Genomic DNA, 15,086 nt, shown 5'->3' with positions numbered 1-15,086 from the left:
GAACAAAGACTTTTAGCTAGAGTTTTCTTATGTAATAAGGTAGAAAGATTAATGAAATTATAAATTATTTTCCCTTTCAACTTTTCATTGAAAATGGTGTTTTCTTTGCTTCACCAAGCAAGATAGAGGAATATATATATATATATATAGTTTTTGGGCCACAACCAGTGATGCTCAGGGGTTACTCCTGGCTATGCACTCAGAAATCGCTTCCGGCTTGGGGGACCATGTGGGACTCTGGGGGATCCAACTGCAGTCCGTCCTAGGTTAGTGTGCAAGGCAAACGCCCTACCATTTGTGCCACCACTCCAGCCCCAATAAATATTTTTTGAAATAAAATAACAGATTTTTTTTATTTATGGGCAGCATCATTTGTCTCTTGTCTATTTTCTCTTATGAAAATTTAAGTAGGTCTGTAAAACCTACTTAATTTTCCTTCTTTTTTTTTTTTTTAGATAGTAATCACAGGCGGACACAACATGAAACTGGATCTCAGTAAGATATTTTGTCATCAAAGGAACAAATGGTTACAAAATTTATGTTCCAAAATATACAAAAATTGTACGCATGGTTAGGATTGTATTTGTTGACATATTAGAGATGACCTCTTGTTTCAAGCCTACTTCATTCTTATCCTAGTCATAAATTAAGGGAGATTTATTTATGCCAGAGTGGGAGATAGGAATGAGAATAAGCAAAGAGTGAATATCATACTCACATAATATTTTTAAATTTCTCCATGTATAAGATTAGATTCTATTTTATAGGGTGTCATACCCTGTGGGGCTCAGGGCTTACTCTTGGCTCTATGCCCAGGGATCACTCCTGGCAGGATCAGGGGACCATTTATGGTGCCAGAGATTGAACCAGGGTGTGTAAGGCAAACATCGTACCCACTATACTTTATTGTACCCTCTGTGCTCCAGTCCCAAGATAATATTATTACTTTAGGATATTACATTAATTTTTATGATATAATTACTTGACACTTAGAACTGTTAAAAATTTATCTGTGACAGGTCTTGACAGAATTAGAACTTAAACTGAGCACAATATTTTAGCCATTTACTATAGAACATGGTGGTTAAGAGCACAGGCACAGGTTTTGGAATTACCTGTGTACAGTCATGCTAAACATCTTTGCTTTGATTTTCTCACATGTAAACTAGGGATAATTAGAGTTATTAAAACATTAATTACATACATATATTTCTGAGTACAATTTTAGGTTCAGATGATCTTAATAAGTGGTAGTCATCTTAGATAAAAATGAGGTAGCAGAGGACAAAGGTCTGCCTGCTATAGCCTCATGCTTTCCAGTTCCTGTTAAGGTGGAAATAATTTTTTTTCTTGCTCTTTTACAACCAGATATAGTAATCTAAAGAAGGGGGAAACAGGCATATACATAATAATAGCTTTGAATATTTATTGATAGGAAAGGGGGATAGCAATTAAGAGTATATTATAGGCCAAAACAGAAAAAGTGGAAGAAGTTATAGTCACGATGACTATAATGGTCAAGGTGACCATTATTAAAAATATCCACATTTGGGCCCGGAGACATAGCTCAGTGGCGTTTGCCTTGCAAGCAGCCGATCCAGGACCAAAGGTGGTTGGTTCGAATCCCGGTGTCCCATATGGTCCCCCGTGCCTGCCAGGAGCTATTTCTGAGCAGACAGCCAGGAGTAACCCCTGAGCACTGCCGGGTGTGGCCCAAAAACCAAAAAAAAAAAAAAAAAAAATCCACATTTTGCAGCAACAGTAAATATACAACATATATTGTTAATCCCATTCACTAGTCTTGTGCTTGTTGGCCACTGAATATTTGCACTAATCTGAGCTAAATTTTTTTAAGAGTAGAATGATTCTATTCTGTAACTAAATTTATTCAGTTTAAATATTTGCTATTTATTTATTTATTTATTGGCCATACCCAGCAGTGTTCCACTACTCAGGAATTTCTCCTGGCTCTTCTCTAGGAATCATGGTAGTGTTCAGAGGACCATATGGGATGCCAAGGATCAAATCCAGATCAGCCACATGTAAGCCAAAAATTCTCCCTGCTCTACTGTTGCTTTCGCCCCAACTCTCTTTTATTGACATATCATTTTAGCTTTTATTTTAAAAACCCTCTTTTATAGAAGCAAATTGGTGGGTGGTGGGCAAATGGGGGAGGGATAGAGCGATTGGAGGAGGGAAGTAGTCACTGGTGAAAGAATTGGTTACAACACTATGCCTGAAACCCAATCATGAATAATTTTGTGATTTTAAGTGCCTCAATGTTTATTAATCTATTTATTTTGTTTGTTTTTGAGCCACACCCAGTGGCTTTCAGGGGTTAGTTACTCTGGGCTCTGCACTCAGAAATCATTCCTGGTAGGCTCGGAACTTAAATTTAGGCTTAAAATTAATATGGGTGCCAGGAATGGAGCCCAGTTTGTCCAGGGTTGGACTGTGCAAGGCTGTGCTATTGCTGTGGCCTCTACAGTTACTCAATTTTTTAAAAATAAGAGGATTGTAAAAATATTGACAAATATATCAGATCTTCTTACTAGCCAGTATATTTGTAGAAACTCCAAAGCCTAGAATCTGATTACCCAGAAACTTAATAGTCAAGGTTTCATATAGATTTTAGAAACTAGACTTCTAGAAATAATGAAATCTATCTGTAAGAACCATTTAATAGCAGCAGGCTAAGTATTTTCAAGGAAACCTCAGTGGATCTAGTAAAAATTTAATCTTGGTGTTTTTTTGTTTGTTTTGTTTTGTTTTTTGTTTTTTTGTTTTTGATTTTGGGCATACCCGGTGACACTCAGGGGCTACTTCTGGCTATGTGCTCAGAAATCGCTCCTGGCTTGGGGGACCATATAGGATGTCTGGGGATAGAACTGCAGTCTGTCCTAGGTCAGACACATGCAAGGCAAAAGCTTTACTGCCACCGCTCCGGCCCCCTCTTGTTTGTTTTGGGGCCACAGCTAATTGAGTTTTGGACTTACTCATGCCTCTCTGATCATGGATTACTCCTGGCAGCATTCAGGAGTGCTGGATATTGAACCCAAGTGAGCTTTATGCAAGGCAAGTGCTGAACCCAATAATTTACATTTTATATAGAGGCCCAAGTGCTGTCTCTTAGGAATTTACAACTACAGAGATAGACAGATTGTTGTTACCAGCAAGAAGATTTACATTTTCTAATGTAGATTAATGTTGAGGTATGGACATTGCATAATTAGTTTTAAATGTGAGGTAAGACAAAAACTCGGAAAGAGAAGGGAGGGCTCTTTGGAAAGAAGTAGCCTTATACCCAGACTAGACCGTGGACAAACAATCAGGTCATCTGAGTCAACCAGGGCTATCTGGAACTCCTTAAATGTTATTGAATTGCTTTTCTTGTCTGATGTCCCGAGGCTGCACTTGACTATAGAATTTCAATGGCTGAAGTAGAGAGATGGTTTTCATCAGGAATTTAAGAAAAAGCACTTTAGCTGGTTGGTTTAGATTTATATGGGTTCTGATGAAAACATTAGGTTAAAGTAACTAGGCCACCAAATTATTACAGAATAGTTGGATCTATAACCAAAAATGGCAGTAAAATTTATAATTAAGAAGGTTCTTATAACCTAGTTCATCCTTAGTCAAGTTCTGAAAGATAATTATATCTAATGGTCAAGTGATTTCCTTATTTCAATCAAGCACCTTCCACTGGTTCAATTTAATATGGCTTTTATTATTTTTTTATTTTTATTTTTTCCTAATATGGCTTTTAAAAGTACATTGATTGCGGCTATAGGGATATCTCAACAACTGGATTATCTGGATTCATGGTCTGCAAGGTCCCTGGAGCACTGCCAGGAGCAGCCTTTATATGCCATACTGGGAATAGCCTCTGGGCATTTCTGGGCTTGGTCTAAAAACAAAATAAAAATTAAAAATACATTGATTTATAAGCTAGGCAGGTTGAGGTCTTGGAAAATCTAACACCTTGTTAAAGTATTTATAATTGGGTTTAATTCTGAGTATAGCAGTTGAACCAGTGACATCAGGTTTGCAAGATTATTATTTTCTGAATATAACCAGGAAAACGATAACTGGGATAATGAATTATGACCCTAAAACAAAGTTTGTGGGCAGTGTATAATTTCAATGTGTTAAGCACAGTTTGATGTACCATAAATGTATTTCACAGGCATTGACAGCAGACTAAGAATAAGTACTTGGTTTTAGAGATACAAAGGTAAATAAAAAACTTTGATCACCAGGCTATCACCATTCTAGGAAGTGTTCAATTTCTGTTAATTCTGTAATTTATATCATATTGTCTCATAAAAGCATGCACATATTTTAAGTTAAATTTAGGTTAAAATTTTTCTGTTAGAAATTTTCAGGAATTGAAGAAACAAGACTATAGAACTACCATAGCTTTAGATATGATAAACTCAAAATTGATTATATAAGTTATCTTTAAATGATATGCCTTGGGTTTTCTTTCTCCCAGGCATTCATTTCATTTAGTTCTGTATCTAGGGTGTTTTCATGATACTTCTCAGTTTAACCCAACCTCTGGATTTTCTGGATGCTTAATTTGTTAGAAGATACTTAGCAATTTCAAATTTTGCTCTCATATCTACTCCAGCCCTTTTCTGATGCCTGTGCCATCATACTATCTGGTGGCAGAAGGGAGTGAAAGGTTGATGTTTCAGGTTGTTGGGTCTGAGAATGCTGCCTTAGGGAAAAGTGTCTGCTTTGAATTCTTGAATTGTGAATTGTGAAGACCCTAGGATAACCTTATGTACCACATGGATAAAGTAGTTTTATGTCAAACAAAAGATTTAGTTTGGGGCTGGAGAGATAGCACAGCTTATGGCGTTTGCCTTGCAAGCAGCGACCCAGGACCAGAATTGGTTCGAATTCATTTGGTCCCCCTGTGCCTGCCGCAGAAAAAGCACTTCAGCTGGTTGGTTTAGATTTATATGGGAGTGATTTCTGAGCACAGAGCTAGGAGTAACCCCAGAGCACTGCCAGGTGTGGCCCAAAAACCAATAAATAAATAAATAATAAATAAATAAATAAAAGAAGATTCAGTTTATTTTAGCAGGAGGCTCCAGTGGGCAGTAAACTATATAGGCCTGGTGTCTTGCTGTGCTGGATCTGAGAGGTGCTTTGTGGATCCCTGATGAACAGAGGCAAAGACCATCATGCAGCCAAGGTTATTCTTTTGCATTCTGGAGCTACATCGTGGCTAACTGCTTGTCACTTGGAGCCCAGTATGAAAAGTTCCACTGTCATTTTTTTCTGGTATGGTATCATAAAGTGCACTTCATTGAAATGTTAAGCCAGGGTCGCCATACAGGAAAGGATCCACTCTAGGACGGGCTTGCCTCCTATGAAGTCAAGTGCTGCCCAGATCCCAGGCACAGAGTTGACTAAAGTCAGCTTCAAGATACTTCTACGCTACAGACAGAGCAAGAGTCATCAAACCAAGCACATTGGCCCTTTTGCTCCTTTGGGCGAATAAGCCTTTTGTCCTCGCCACTGCGTATTAGTCTGATTACCCATTGCCACATGGAGGTCGGAGGATGCTTGTCGCTGCCCAGTGCATCAAAGAGGTCGGTCTGCCCCCAGGGGCTTTTTCTGGACTCTGAGGTCTGAACTGCACCGCGTACCCCTCCGCAAGTGAACTACCCTTGCTCGTACTGCTTCAACCCAAAGGCCCGGAATGAACGGTATTCCAGAAGCCAGTAGGACCACAGGGCACGGCCGGCCAGCCCGGACTCGACCCCAGCGCTCGGGGGCTGGAGTTGGGACTTTCCTGTTGGGAGCTCCCTCCCCAGAGCCTCGCCGGAGAGAAGTCAAAAAAAGATGTCCCCCCCCCCCCATTCCCTCGTACCCTGAAGCATTACGACTGTACTGTTTGATCCCTTCAACGACTGCCTCACCCTAGAGGGTTAAATCTGGAGGGTACAACGCCACCCCTTCCTCCTGCTTCCCGCCCCCCACTACCCCCCTTACCTTTAAAAAGTTAAAAAATGTCTGCAGTAGAAATCTCTTAAAGGGGCGGTGCTGGGGAACGAATACTCTTGGCACGAGTCGCAGAGAAGGCTGGCTAGGGGCGTGAGTTCCCTCCACCAGCACCAAAACACGGGAAAAAAAAAGCGGGGGGGGGGGAGGAAGGGAAAAACGGGGGGGGGGAAGGCAGACAGACACACACACTTTAGATAAGGACAATTAGTCACCAGCAAGACCCTGTAGGAAGAGAGGTTTAAATCAGAGGGATTTAATGAGGGTGCTCGGTGCCTTCCCTGAAGCCATGCCCTCCAGCAGCTCCCGCCCCCCCGCGTGCCTAGCCCCGGTGGCTCTCTTCTTGGCTCTGTTGTTCCATCTCTCCCTTTCCTCCCGAGCTGGAGACAGGAGACCCTTGCCTGTAGACAGAGCTCCAGGTTTGAAGGAAAAGACCCTGATTCTCCTTGATGTGAGCACCAAGAACCCAGTCAGGACAGTCAATGAGAACTTCCTCTCTCTGCAGCTGGATCCGTCCATCATTCATGATGGCTGGCTCGATTTCTTAAGGTAAGGCAGGGGCTTCGATGGATCACTTTTTCCTTTTAAGTAACACCCCACCCTTTTCTATCCCCCACTCCAAAGGGGGAAGAAGAAGAAAAAGAAGAAGAAGGAAATAAGCCAAGTGGATCTCACAAAAACAAGAAAGGGGCTTTTCCTCCTCCTGGAATATTTGCAGTGAGGCTGTAACTGGTGATTGAGAAAAGCAGTGTTTTCTATTAAGATGCACATGTTTGCAATGCAGAAGGCATTTCAGAAACTTATCAGTTATGACTGAAAAAATGTTGTGCTTACATATATCCACAATTAGCCTCCCTGTCTCCTTCTGAAAAAGAAACAAGAGATTCAGTGTAGTTACAAAAGCCAAGAAGGTCTCCAGCAACAAAGACCCGGGAGGAATGGGTGTGTGTCAGAATGCGTGTCTGCGTGTGTGTCTGTGAGTATTCAAGCAGGATCGCACGAAAGTGGAAACTTCCACGGAAAGATCCTTTCGTCAGTTCTTCACTTCTAAATTTAAGTAGAGGCTGGAGAGGTAGGCAAGTTGGATTGGATTTAAAAATTTTAATTTTATGCCCTCTACTGTCGTCTCCAGACTTTAGGACTTAGTAAGACATTTTTTTTTTTTAATAGACGGAATGGCTTCCCAGTCCCTCCTCCTTAAATCTCCTGCGGTAACTGCATAGTTTTTCTTTAAAGAAAAAAAAAAAATCCACACTCGGGTCTTCGTGTATATAAGGAGGGCGGAAAGGGTCCTAGAAATACTGGGGGTGTCTGGAGGTCTGCGCTAGGCATCAGCGAACTAGCAAACCGAGAGGTTTGTGATCACAGGTTTGGAATCGAGCTTGGGTTCACTCTTGCCGGATTCTTGCTTAGCAAGGAGGCCACCACGCTTTCTTGTCATCGGAATGGAGCAGCAGTGTGAATAAATAAACAAGTCGCCTGCAAAGTTGAGTGCAAGTGTTGAGTTTTTAAAAATTCCCTCCAAATTGGAGCCTCAGCCGGGGGCTTCCACTCTTACCCCCCGAAGAGCTCCGTGCGCCCTCAGTGTCACTTCTCCGTGTTGAGGCAGTCCAAATCTTTCGTGAGTACCCCCACCCCCTCATTCTCGCTTTACTTCTCCAAGGGCCACCAACCCCTCTGGTCCCCCGGTGGCCGGGGCCCGCCTTGGTGCGGGCGCCGCAGGTATCTGGGAGCGCCACGTGGAGCGCGCTTGCACGTGGAACTAGCGTTGCTGGAGGACGCCGCGGCCGCGGGGCCGCCGAAGCCCTTTCGGTTCCCGCCGAGCCTGCGCGGGGAGGGCGGGATCCGCTCACGCCGCCCGCCAGGCTTCCTTCTCGATTGCTGCCTTAGCGAGTGCTTCTGGGCTGGTCCGAACCTGGGAGGCGACAGGTTTTTTCGAGACACAAGCCTCATTGGCATTGCCCTTATCCAGGGGTGCGGGCTCCCTTTCGTTTCCTGTATATATATATTATATATATATGTATATATACATATATATATATAACCACTTCTTGGGCAATAAATGTTTGTTGCAGAAAAGATTCTGGAAGGCGGTTTTCCGGGGAAGAAGTTCTGCAGGCTTCCGGCTGGACGGTAGCTGGAACTGCATCCCGCAGAGTCGGGAACTTGCAGCGACGTCTCTGCCCGCCCCGAGACCCGCGACGGTCTTACAGCGCGCTGTCCTGGGGCGCGGCCGAGCCACCTTCTGGCTTCTGATTTGTCCGGGCACCCTGAGTCTTCTTTCTATCCATCTTCTTTGCGGTTGTCCGGGTTTTCCGTGTGGGGTTGAAGTTTTAGAACCTGAACCTGCAAAACTTTAACCATGAGTGCACGATCGGAACTCCGTAGCTGATCCTTTAGCATTCAGGACACCTGCATGGCCCTGTCTCTGCCCCTTCCCTCGAAATAGCTTTAGTTTTTTTTTTTTTTTTTTTTAAACTCTTTGAGGAAACCCTGAAACCGAAATGATGTAAATAGGTTGATGCTCTGTGCTTTTCCTCCGACGCGCTGGTCCCAACCTCAGATGCTCCAAGTGAGAAGGTGAAATACAAAGCACAGCACCGGGGAGGGATGGAGGTGAAGACAAAACCTGGTCTGAGCTCTGGCCCTGTTGTATCAGGTGCCCCAGAGAGCTCGCTGAGACTGGGCAAAGCATGGGAGGAAGTGTGCTTCTCACGCCGGGTGCTCCTGGGAGACCTTGACTTGACTGGGCTTTGGAAGAGGAACGCAGGGTTCATAGAAGTATAGAATGGACACGGAAAATTGTTGTTAGTAGTAGAAAAGTCGGAATCAACGTGATACCAAGGCTCCAGGTCGGAGGGGAAGAAGGCAAAAAGGCTGTGGGGTTACCCGGGACTAGAAGGCAAGTCTCAGCTTGAAGTGCAGCCTGAAAGTCTGGCGGAGGTTGGGGCGCAGCGGCCAGTCTGCTCTGAAAATCTGCACCCCCGCCTAGAGCGCTTTCTGGTCAGGGGCCCAGACCAGCCGGCAATTGCGCGTGATCGCTGCGCTCAGCACCAGTGTCCCACCGACCGTAGACACGGTTGACACAGCGGTCTCCTGGGGGAAACAAATCCCTTTGGCGAGCAACTAGGGGGTCGTGGCCGAGGGACGTAGGGGGCTCCAGAGGTAGACGGTCTGGTCCAGAGGTAGGGTAGGCTGAAGTGTGAGGCTGCGGGCAGGATACTGCGGAGTTGCTTCTGCAGACTGAGGGCTGATTTGGCCCTCTCGCCTCTCCCTGTCGCCAGGATCCTTTCCTCTCACTTTCTCTACCCCTGCAGTTCCAAGCGTCTGGTGACCCTAGCCCGCGGACTCTCGCCGGCCTTTCTGCGCTTCGGGGGCAAAAGGACCGACTTCCTGCAGTTCCAGAATCTGAGGAACCCGGCGAAAAGCCGAGGGGGCCCAGGCCCGGATTACTATCTCAAAAACTATGAGGATGGTGAGAAACATAATTGGGGGTGTTGGGGGGGGTGGTGTTTGAATGTGGGAGCATGCGCTTGTGTGTCTGTGTGTGTGCGTGCGTGTGCGTGTGTGTGTGTGTATTTGCCTGAGTATGTGTGCGCGTGCACGTGTGCCCTGTGTTCACCAGACATCGTAAGTGTGGGACTCTTGCCCTAAAAGGGTCTCTCCAAAGTTGTCTTTGTCCCGACTCTTGGGCCTTCCTCTGGGTTACAAAGTATCCAATGCAGCAAACTGGTGACCAATATTAGCAAGCTAAATATGCGGGGAGAAGCTACCGTGAATTTTTTGAGGGAAAAAAAATCCAGCCACGTTCAGAGACTATTAAAAGTTAGGGGTCATGTTTCACTCTTTAAAAGTGACTTTTCTTAGGGATTCAGCTTTGTCTGAAACCAGCTATAACGTTTTCTAGAATAACCACCCTTAGATTGGTCCCTTGTGAGGGAACGGCTGTACATCTCTGCAGTGGGTTCTTCTTGAGACTGATATCAAAGTAGGTTCTTAAAAATGATATTGTAGATAGTAGCCTTTATTCCCACTCAGGAACAGATGAATTAAATGTTGGAAGGACTGAAAACTCCAAATGCTATTCTAATATGAGAGCTCAATCTATTTTTTGTTTGTTTGTTTGGGGGGTCACACCCAGCAGCGCTCAGGGGTTCCTCCTGGCAGGCTCAGGGGACCATATGGGATGCCGGGATTCGAACCACCGACCTTCTGCATGCAAGGCAAATGCCCTACCTCCGTGCTATCTCTCCGGCCCCAAGAGAGCTCAATCTTTTGAGATATAAACTAATTTTATTAGGAAATTACTTTAAAATAATATTTAAAATTCTGCTTAAAGGGTTGGTTAGTATATATATGTTAATACACACACACACACACACACACACACACACACACACATATATATATATATATATATGAACTTTTCTTGCAAGTAAGCAATATGCATTCTTTCAAACTGGCATGAGGGGAACTACTGGGTTTTCAGTCACAGGGCCTGTTTAGATTGGCCAAAAGAGACTGGATTGTCCATCCTTAGACCTATCAGGCCTTGCTGCTCCTTTTCTAAAAGAGCCATAGTTTTACTTTGAAAAGCCCAGCGACAGGTTCTTAGTACTCCCTCGATTTTGTTACATCTTGTCCTTATAAATCAGTATATTCTGGGGCTTTTATTGATTGGGAATTCTGGAGAGGTGGGATCTGTTTCAGTGGTGGTTAAAAAACACACTTTTAAAAAAAAGTGGCAGGGTGGAGAAAGAAGTTGAAGCTAAAGCCTTTTGAATTTGAAGTAGAATAGTGCTTACTTCGTCTTTTACAACATTTGTCCAAGTGTGTGAGTGTTAAAGGTTATATTTTTGCAAAGGTGAAAGTCTTTGCCATAGAAATTTGGTTGTGGTTGCAAGTAGGTTTTGCTGTCACTCTGCATGAAGTGCTGAAAGGTAAAGAATAATTCTGAACAGCAGCTCTGATGGTAATTTGAACCAGGCTTGCAGGGTCACTGTCATCTCTGTGAACAGACCCAAGAAGAGACAATATTAATGGTTGTCCTGATTAAAGAGCTCTTCTTCAAATTCATTTGAATTACTTCCTCTTTAGTTTGGGGAAATTTTTTGCAAAAGCCCCAGGAATAATAGTTATAAAAAGGACCATTATAGCATTAGAAATTGCCTTTCTCCTTCCACAAATTTATATGTAGAATTATATATTCGATTCATTGTGAATATGAGATCTTAAAGTGAATGATAAAAATTATTTTCCTCTGTAAAAGGAGAAAGTGGGCATCATGGGGAGAAAGGAAATTGGCAGGTTTCTCATGCCAACTTTATAGAATTAATGTAGAATTAACCCCATTAAACTTCATAGATTAAAAAAAAAATCAGAAGTGGAAAAGGTTTAAAAGGCCATCTAAAATCCTCCGACTATTTCAGGGGTCAGTGTAAGATTATTCCATATGAAACCCTTTCTTGTTTTGTCCAACCTAGTATTAAATATCTCTTGGAATATCATTTTCACCACTCCTGTTGGAGAATGTTCTGTCACATTTTGCTAGCAATATTTTTCTGAAATTTTTTATTTATTAATATTCTCCAAATATTTATGTTTATTCTTCTTCACATTTTTCAGACATTTACTTTCAGAGTTACTTCTGTCTCTAGTGTTTGTGTCAGTATCAAAAAAAAAAAAAGGTTTTCTCATAGCTGTTTTCTATCTAGACTACCTGGATTTAATTCTTTTAAAACTTTCTTTAAAGTCAGTCCTTCCAGACACTAATCTGTTTTATTGCTCCTAGCTGAACTTCTTTTGATTTATGTCTCCCTGGTAATAAGATGCTCTGAACTATTTCAGTATTTGAGGCCTTAGCAGAGTTAGAGAGTAAGACTGCCTTATTTCTACCCTTTGATGGTCACATATCCTTGAACCACTCATATTGTTTTTGCATTGCAGAACTCAGGCAGACATGTTTTTGGTAAACTCTCAGCAATTTTGTAAACATACGTCAATTGTCACTTTTTATCCAGTGAAGTGTCATTATCATGAACATTCAAAAAATAGATCTTTTCAGTAAATAGTACTGCAATATGCAGTTGGGCATACGTATCTTGCCAAAAAGAGTTGATTTAAGTTAACACAATAAAAATTAATAGCATAGATTTTGAATAATAAGATACGCTTATTGGTACACAATGTGAAGAGTGTTATAGTGAAGAGGATATGGAATTTAAACTTAGAAAATCTGAACTAGGTTTTTCTTTTTAATGTGTGGCCTCTTTGCTTATTGAATGTATGGCCCTGGAAGCTGTTGTTGCTTTAAAACATGTAGCTGATATTATCTTTTGTGTTTTGCTTTTGTGAGGTTTTAAGAGTAAATACCAATTATTTTGTCAAAAGCAAGACATAGTATAATGGTCAAGTATCTGTTAAGGGTGATTCAGAAAATTTCAAACATACATATTTAAAATTGTAAAGTGGGATTAGAAGTGAATAATATTTGATGAGCTAGATATTTTGTGCTAAAGGAAGAAGACAGACTTAAGGAATTGTTTGAGAGAATTAAGAAAATATAGGGAGTCTTTAAGGAATGAAGGTGAAGAATATAGGATGGCTTTGTGTATGTGGTAATGAAAGAGACTTAATTTCTTAATATTCTTAACATGAATGGACAGATAGAATTGTGGAGAATAGGTTTTCCTTGTCAATTCATTTATATTGCTACCATGAATTTTGGGAGAAATATTTTTCCTGAAGTAATAATGCAATTAACAAAGTCATATGGCTTCTATTTTCCTTTTTTTTTTTTTTTTTTTTTTGGTTTTTGGGCCACACCCGGTGACGCTCAGGGGTTACTCCTGGCTAAGCACTCAGACATTGCCCCTGGCTTGGGGGACCATATGGGACACCGGTGGATCGAACTGCGGTCTGTCCTAGGCTAGCGCTAGCAAGGCAGACACCTTACCTCTAGCGCCACCACGCTGGCCCCTTCCAAATGTATTTTAAGTACCTTAATGTAACTGTGTTTTCTCTAACTTTCTAAATTCCTAGTTTATATATGATTTGAGGAAGCTTCTCTGATTACACCTTTAATATAGTTACCGATTTTACTCTATGCTTAGGGAACCTGAATTTCATACAAACAAGATGATGATGGAGAAAGTAAAAACAGAATTATTCTTTATACTCTGGAATCTTAGTCTTTGCTTAACTTCCTCTCTGTTCTTTGTGATATTATGTTTTACTTATTACTGACAAAGCTATCTTGGTTTCACCTTTTGTTCTTAAGTTTATTTTGCTCTAGTCTGCCTTTATTTTATGTCTATTGTGCTTTATTTGTATGCCTGTCTATGTCTATTGTGCTTTATTTGTATGCCTGTATATTATCATAATGATATCTTTAATTATGAGATATGCCATTTATTATTCACATCAAAAGCCAGTATAATATTACTAAAGCACTTTTATCATGTCACCCTTTTGCTCAAAAACTGTATTTTTGGATTGCTTACAGAAAATGTTTGAATTCTTCAACAGCGTTCCAAGCTTTTCTCATTTCAACCCAGCTTATGTCTGTACCTTATGCTTTCATATTTGTTTATTAAAGTCCTTTTTGATTTTAAATTTTCTCCTTAAAGTATCTTCATGTATTTAAACTCAATAATTTTTGTTCACAGTTTATCAATTTATTTCTCCTTTGAGTGTTTTTTTCTTGGCTCTGTTCAAAGTCCAGCCCCAAAGCTATTCAATTCCTTAAAACTAGTACAAGTGCCCTCCTTTTCATACCTTTTTATAATCAGATATCTTTTACTTTTACCTTTTCTGGATTTTTCTGGATTTTACTATTTCTGGATTGTTGTGGCTTTCATTCTGTCCTGTGTTTTGGCCCTTGGTACTTTATTTTACATTTTAGCTTTCACATTCAAATTTGTGTTATATACAGTCTAACTAAACCGAAAATTTGTTATATAAAGGGACCATTCCTAAGTATGATAAGACTCAAGTAAATGTCTTGCATTAGATATGATACAGAGTAGAATTTTAACAACATTTTTGGTAAATAATAAGTTTCGAGGATTTTCCACTGGGAAAATGGAGTTAACCATTGAAGAAATGAGTAAATGTATCCCTGAAGATTCCTGAAGATTAATTTTTGACCTTTACTACATATTTCTATAAAATCTTATTAGTTCTTGTTTTAATAATTTTTCATTATTTTTAGATTAAAAATTAAATGATTATTTTGGCCATTATTTGGCCATTATTTTGGCTGTTAAATTTTCTAGCATAGGCTGTTTTGATTTTAAATTGAATTACCCATAATATTTTTTTAAAACTATGTTGTTTATCCTCTTTTTTCTTTTTAAACTGGTTTTTGAGCCATAGCTGGAGATGTTTAGGAGTTACTTTTGGCTCTGTGCTAAGGAATCACTCCTGGCAGAGTCAGAAACCATATGGAATGCTGGGGATAAAACTCAGGTTGATCACATGCCAGACAAGTATCCTATCCACTATACTATCTCTCCAGTCCCTGTTTATTCTTTACCTTTACTTTTTTTTCTTATCCTTATTAGCCTTACATAGTTTCTAGTTTATCTTTTTTTTTTTTTTTTTTTTGAGCTGCACCTGGTGCCGCTCAGAGGTTACTCCTGATTATGTGCTCAGAAATCACTCCTGGCTTTGGGGATCATATGGGATGCTGGGGGATTGAACTGCGGTCCTTCCTGGGGTAGCGTGCGCAAGACAAATGCTCTACCACTTGCACCACTGCTCCAGCCCCTTCAGAAAGCTTCTAAGGCCTTAATGATGACTGTGAGTATGCTTGTAAACTCTAAAGTGCTATATAATTATTATTATTATTCCTCTTTCTAAAAACTTTAGTGCAGCTGAGATAGTTAATTCTTTTTCTTTCCCCACCCCTTTGGTATTTGGATCTATCTGGCAGTGCTCAGGCCTTATTCTTGGCTTTACACCTGCAGATCAATCAGGGAACCATATCAGATTCTAGGGATAAAACTAGAATCAGCCATGTGCTAGGCAAGTGCTTTAGTTATCCCCTGTACTCTCTCTCTAGCCAA

General features: G+C 41.1%; 1 protein-coding gene and 1 pseudogene across 3 annotated transcripts in view; one reads left to right on the top strand and one right to left on the bottom strand.

Moving 5' to 3' along the window:
• LOC126033422 (baculoviral IAP repeat-containing protein 5-like) overlaps positions 1–5,556 on the bottom strand; it is a 64,894-nt pseudogene extending 59,338 nt beyond the window's left edge.
• Positions 5,557–6,277: 721 nt separating this feature from the next.
• Positions 6,278–15,086, top strand: part of HPSE2 (heparanase 2 (inactive)) — a 722,966-nt gene continuing 714,157 nt past the window's right edge. For all 3 annotated transcript variants that reach the window (XM_049790877.1, XM_049790876.1, XM_049790875.1), the window contains exons 1-2: positions 6,278–6,567; positions 9,336–9,493. In XM_049790877.1, the coding sequence (XP_049646834.1) occupies positions 6,278–6,567; positions 9,336–9,493 (448 nt within the window). The remainder of the gene's footprint in view (positions 6,568–9,335; positions 9,494–15,086) is intronic.

This window comes from Suncus etruscus, chromosome 17 (assembly GCF_024139225.1).
Source record: "Suncus etruscus isolate mSunEtr1 chromosome 17, mSunEtr1.pri.cur, whole genome shotgun sequence".
In the NCBI taxonomy this organism is placed as follows: Eukaryota; Metazoa; Chordata; class Mammalia; order Eulipotyphla; family Soricidae; genus Suncus; species Suncus etruscus.
The sequence above is the reverse complement of the archived record's forward strand: the minus strand, read 5'-3'. Positions and strand labels throughout refer to the sequence as shown.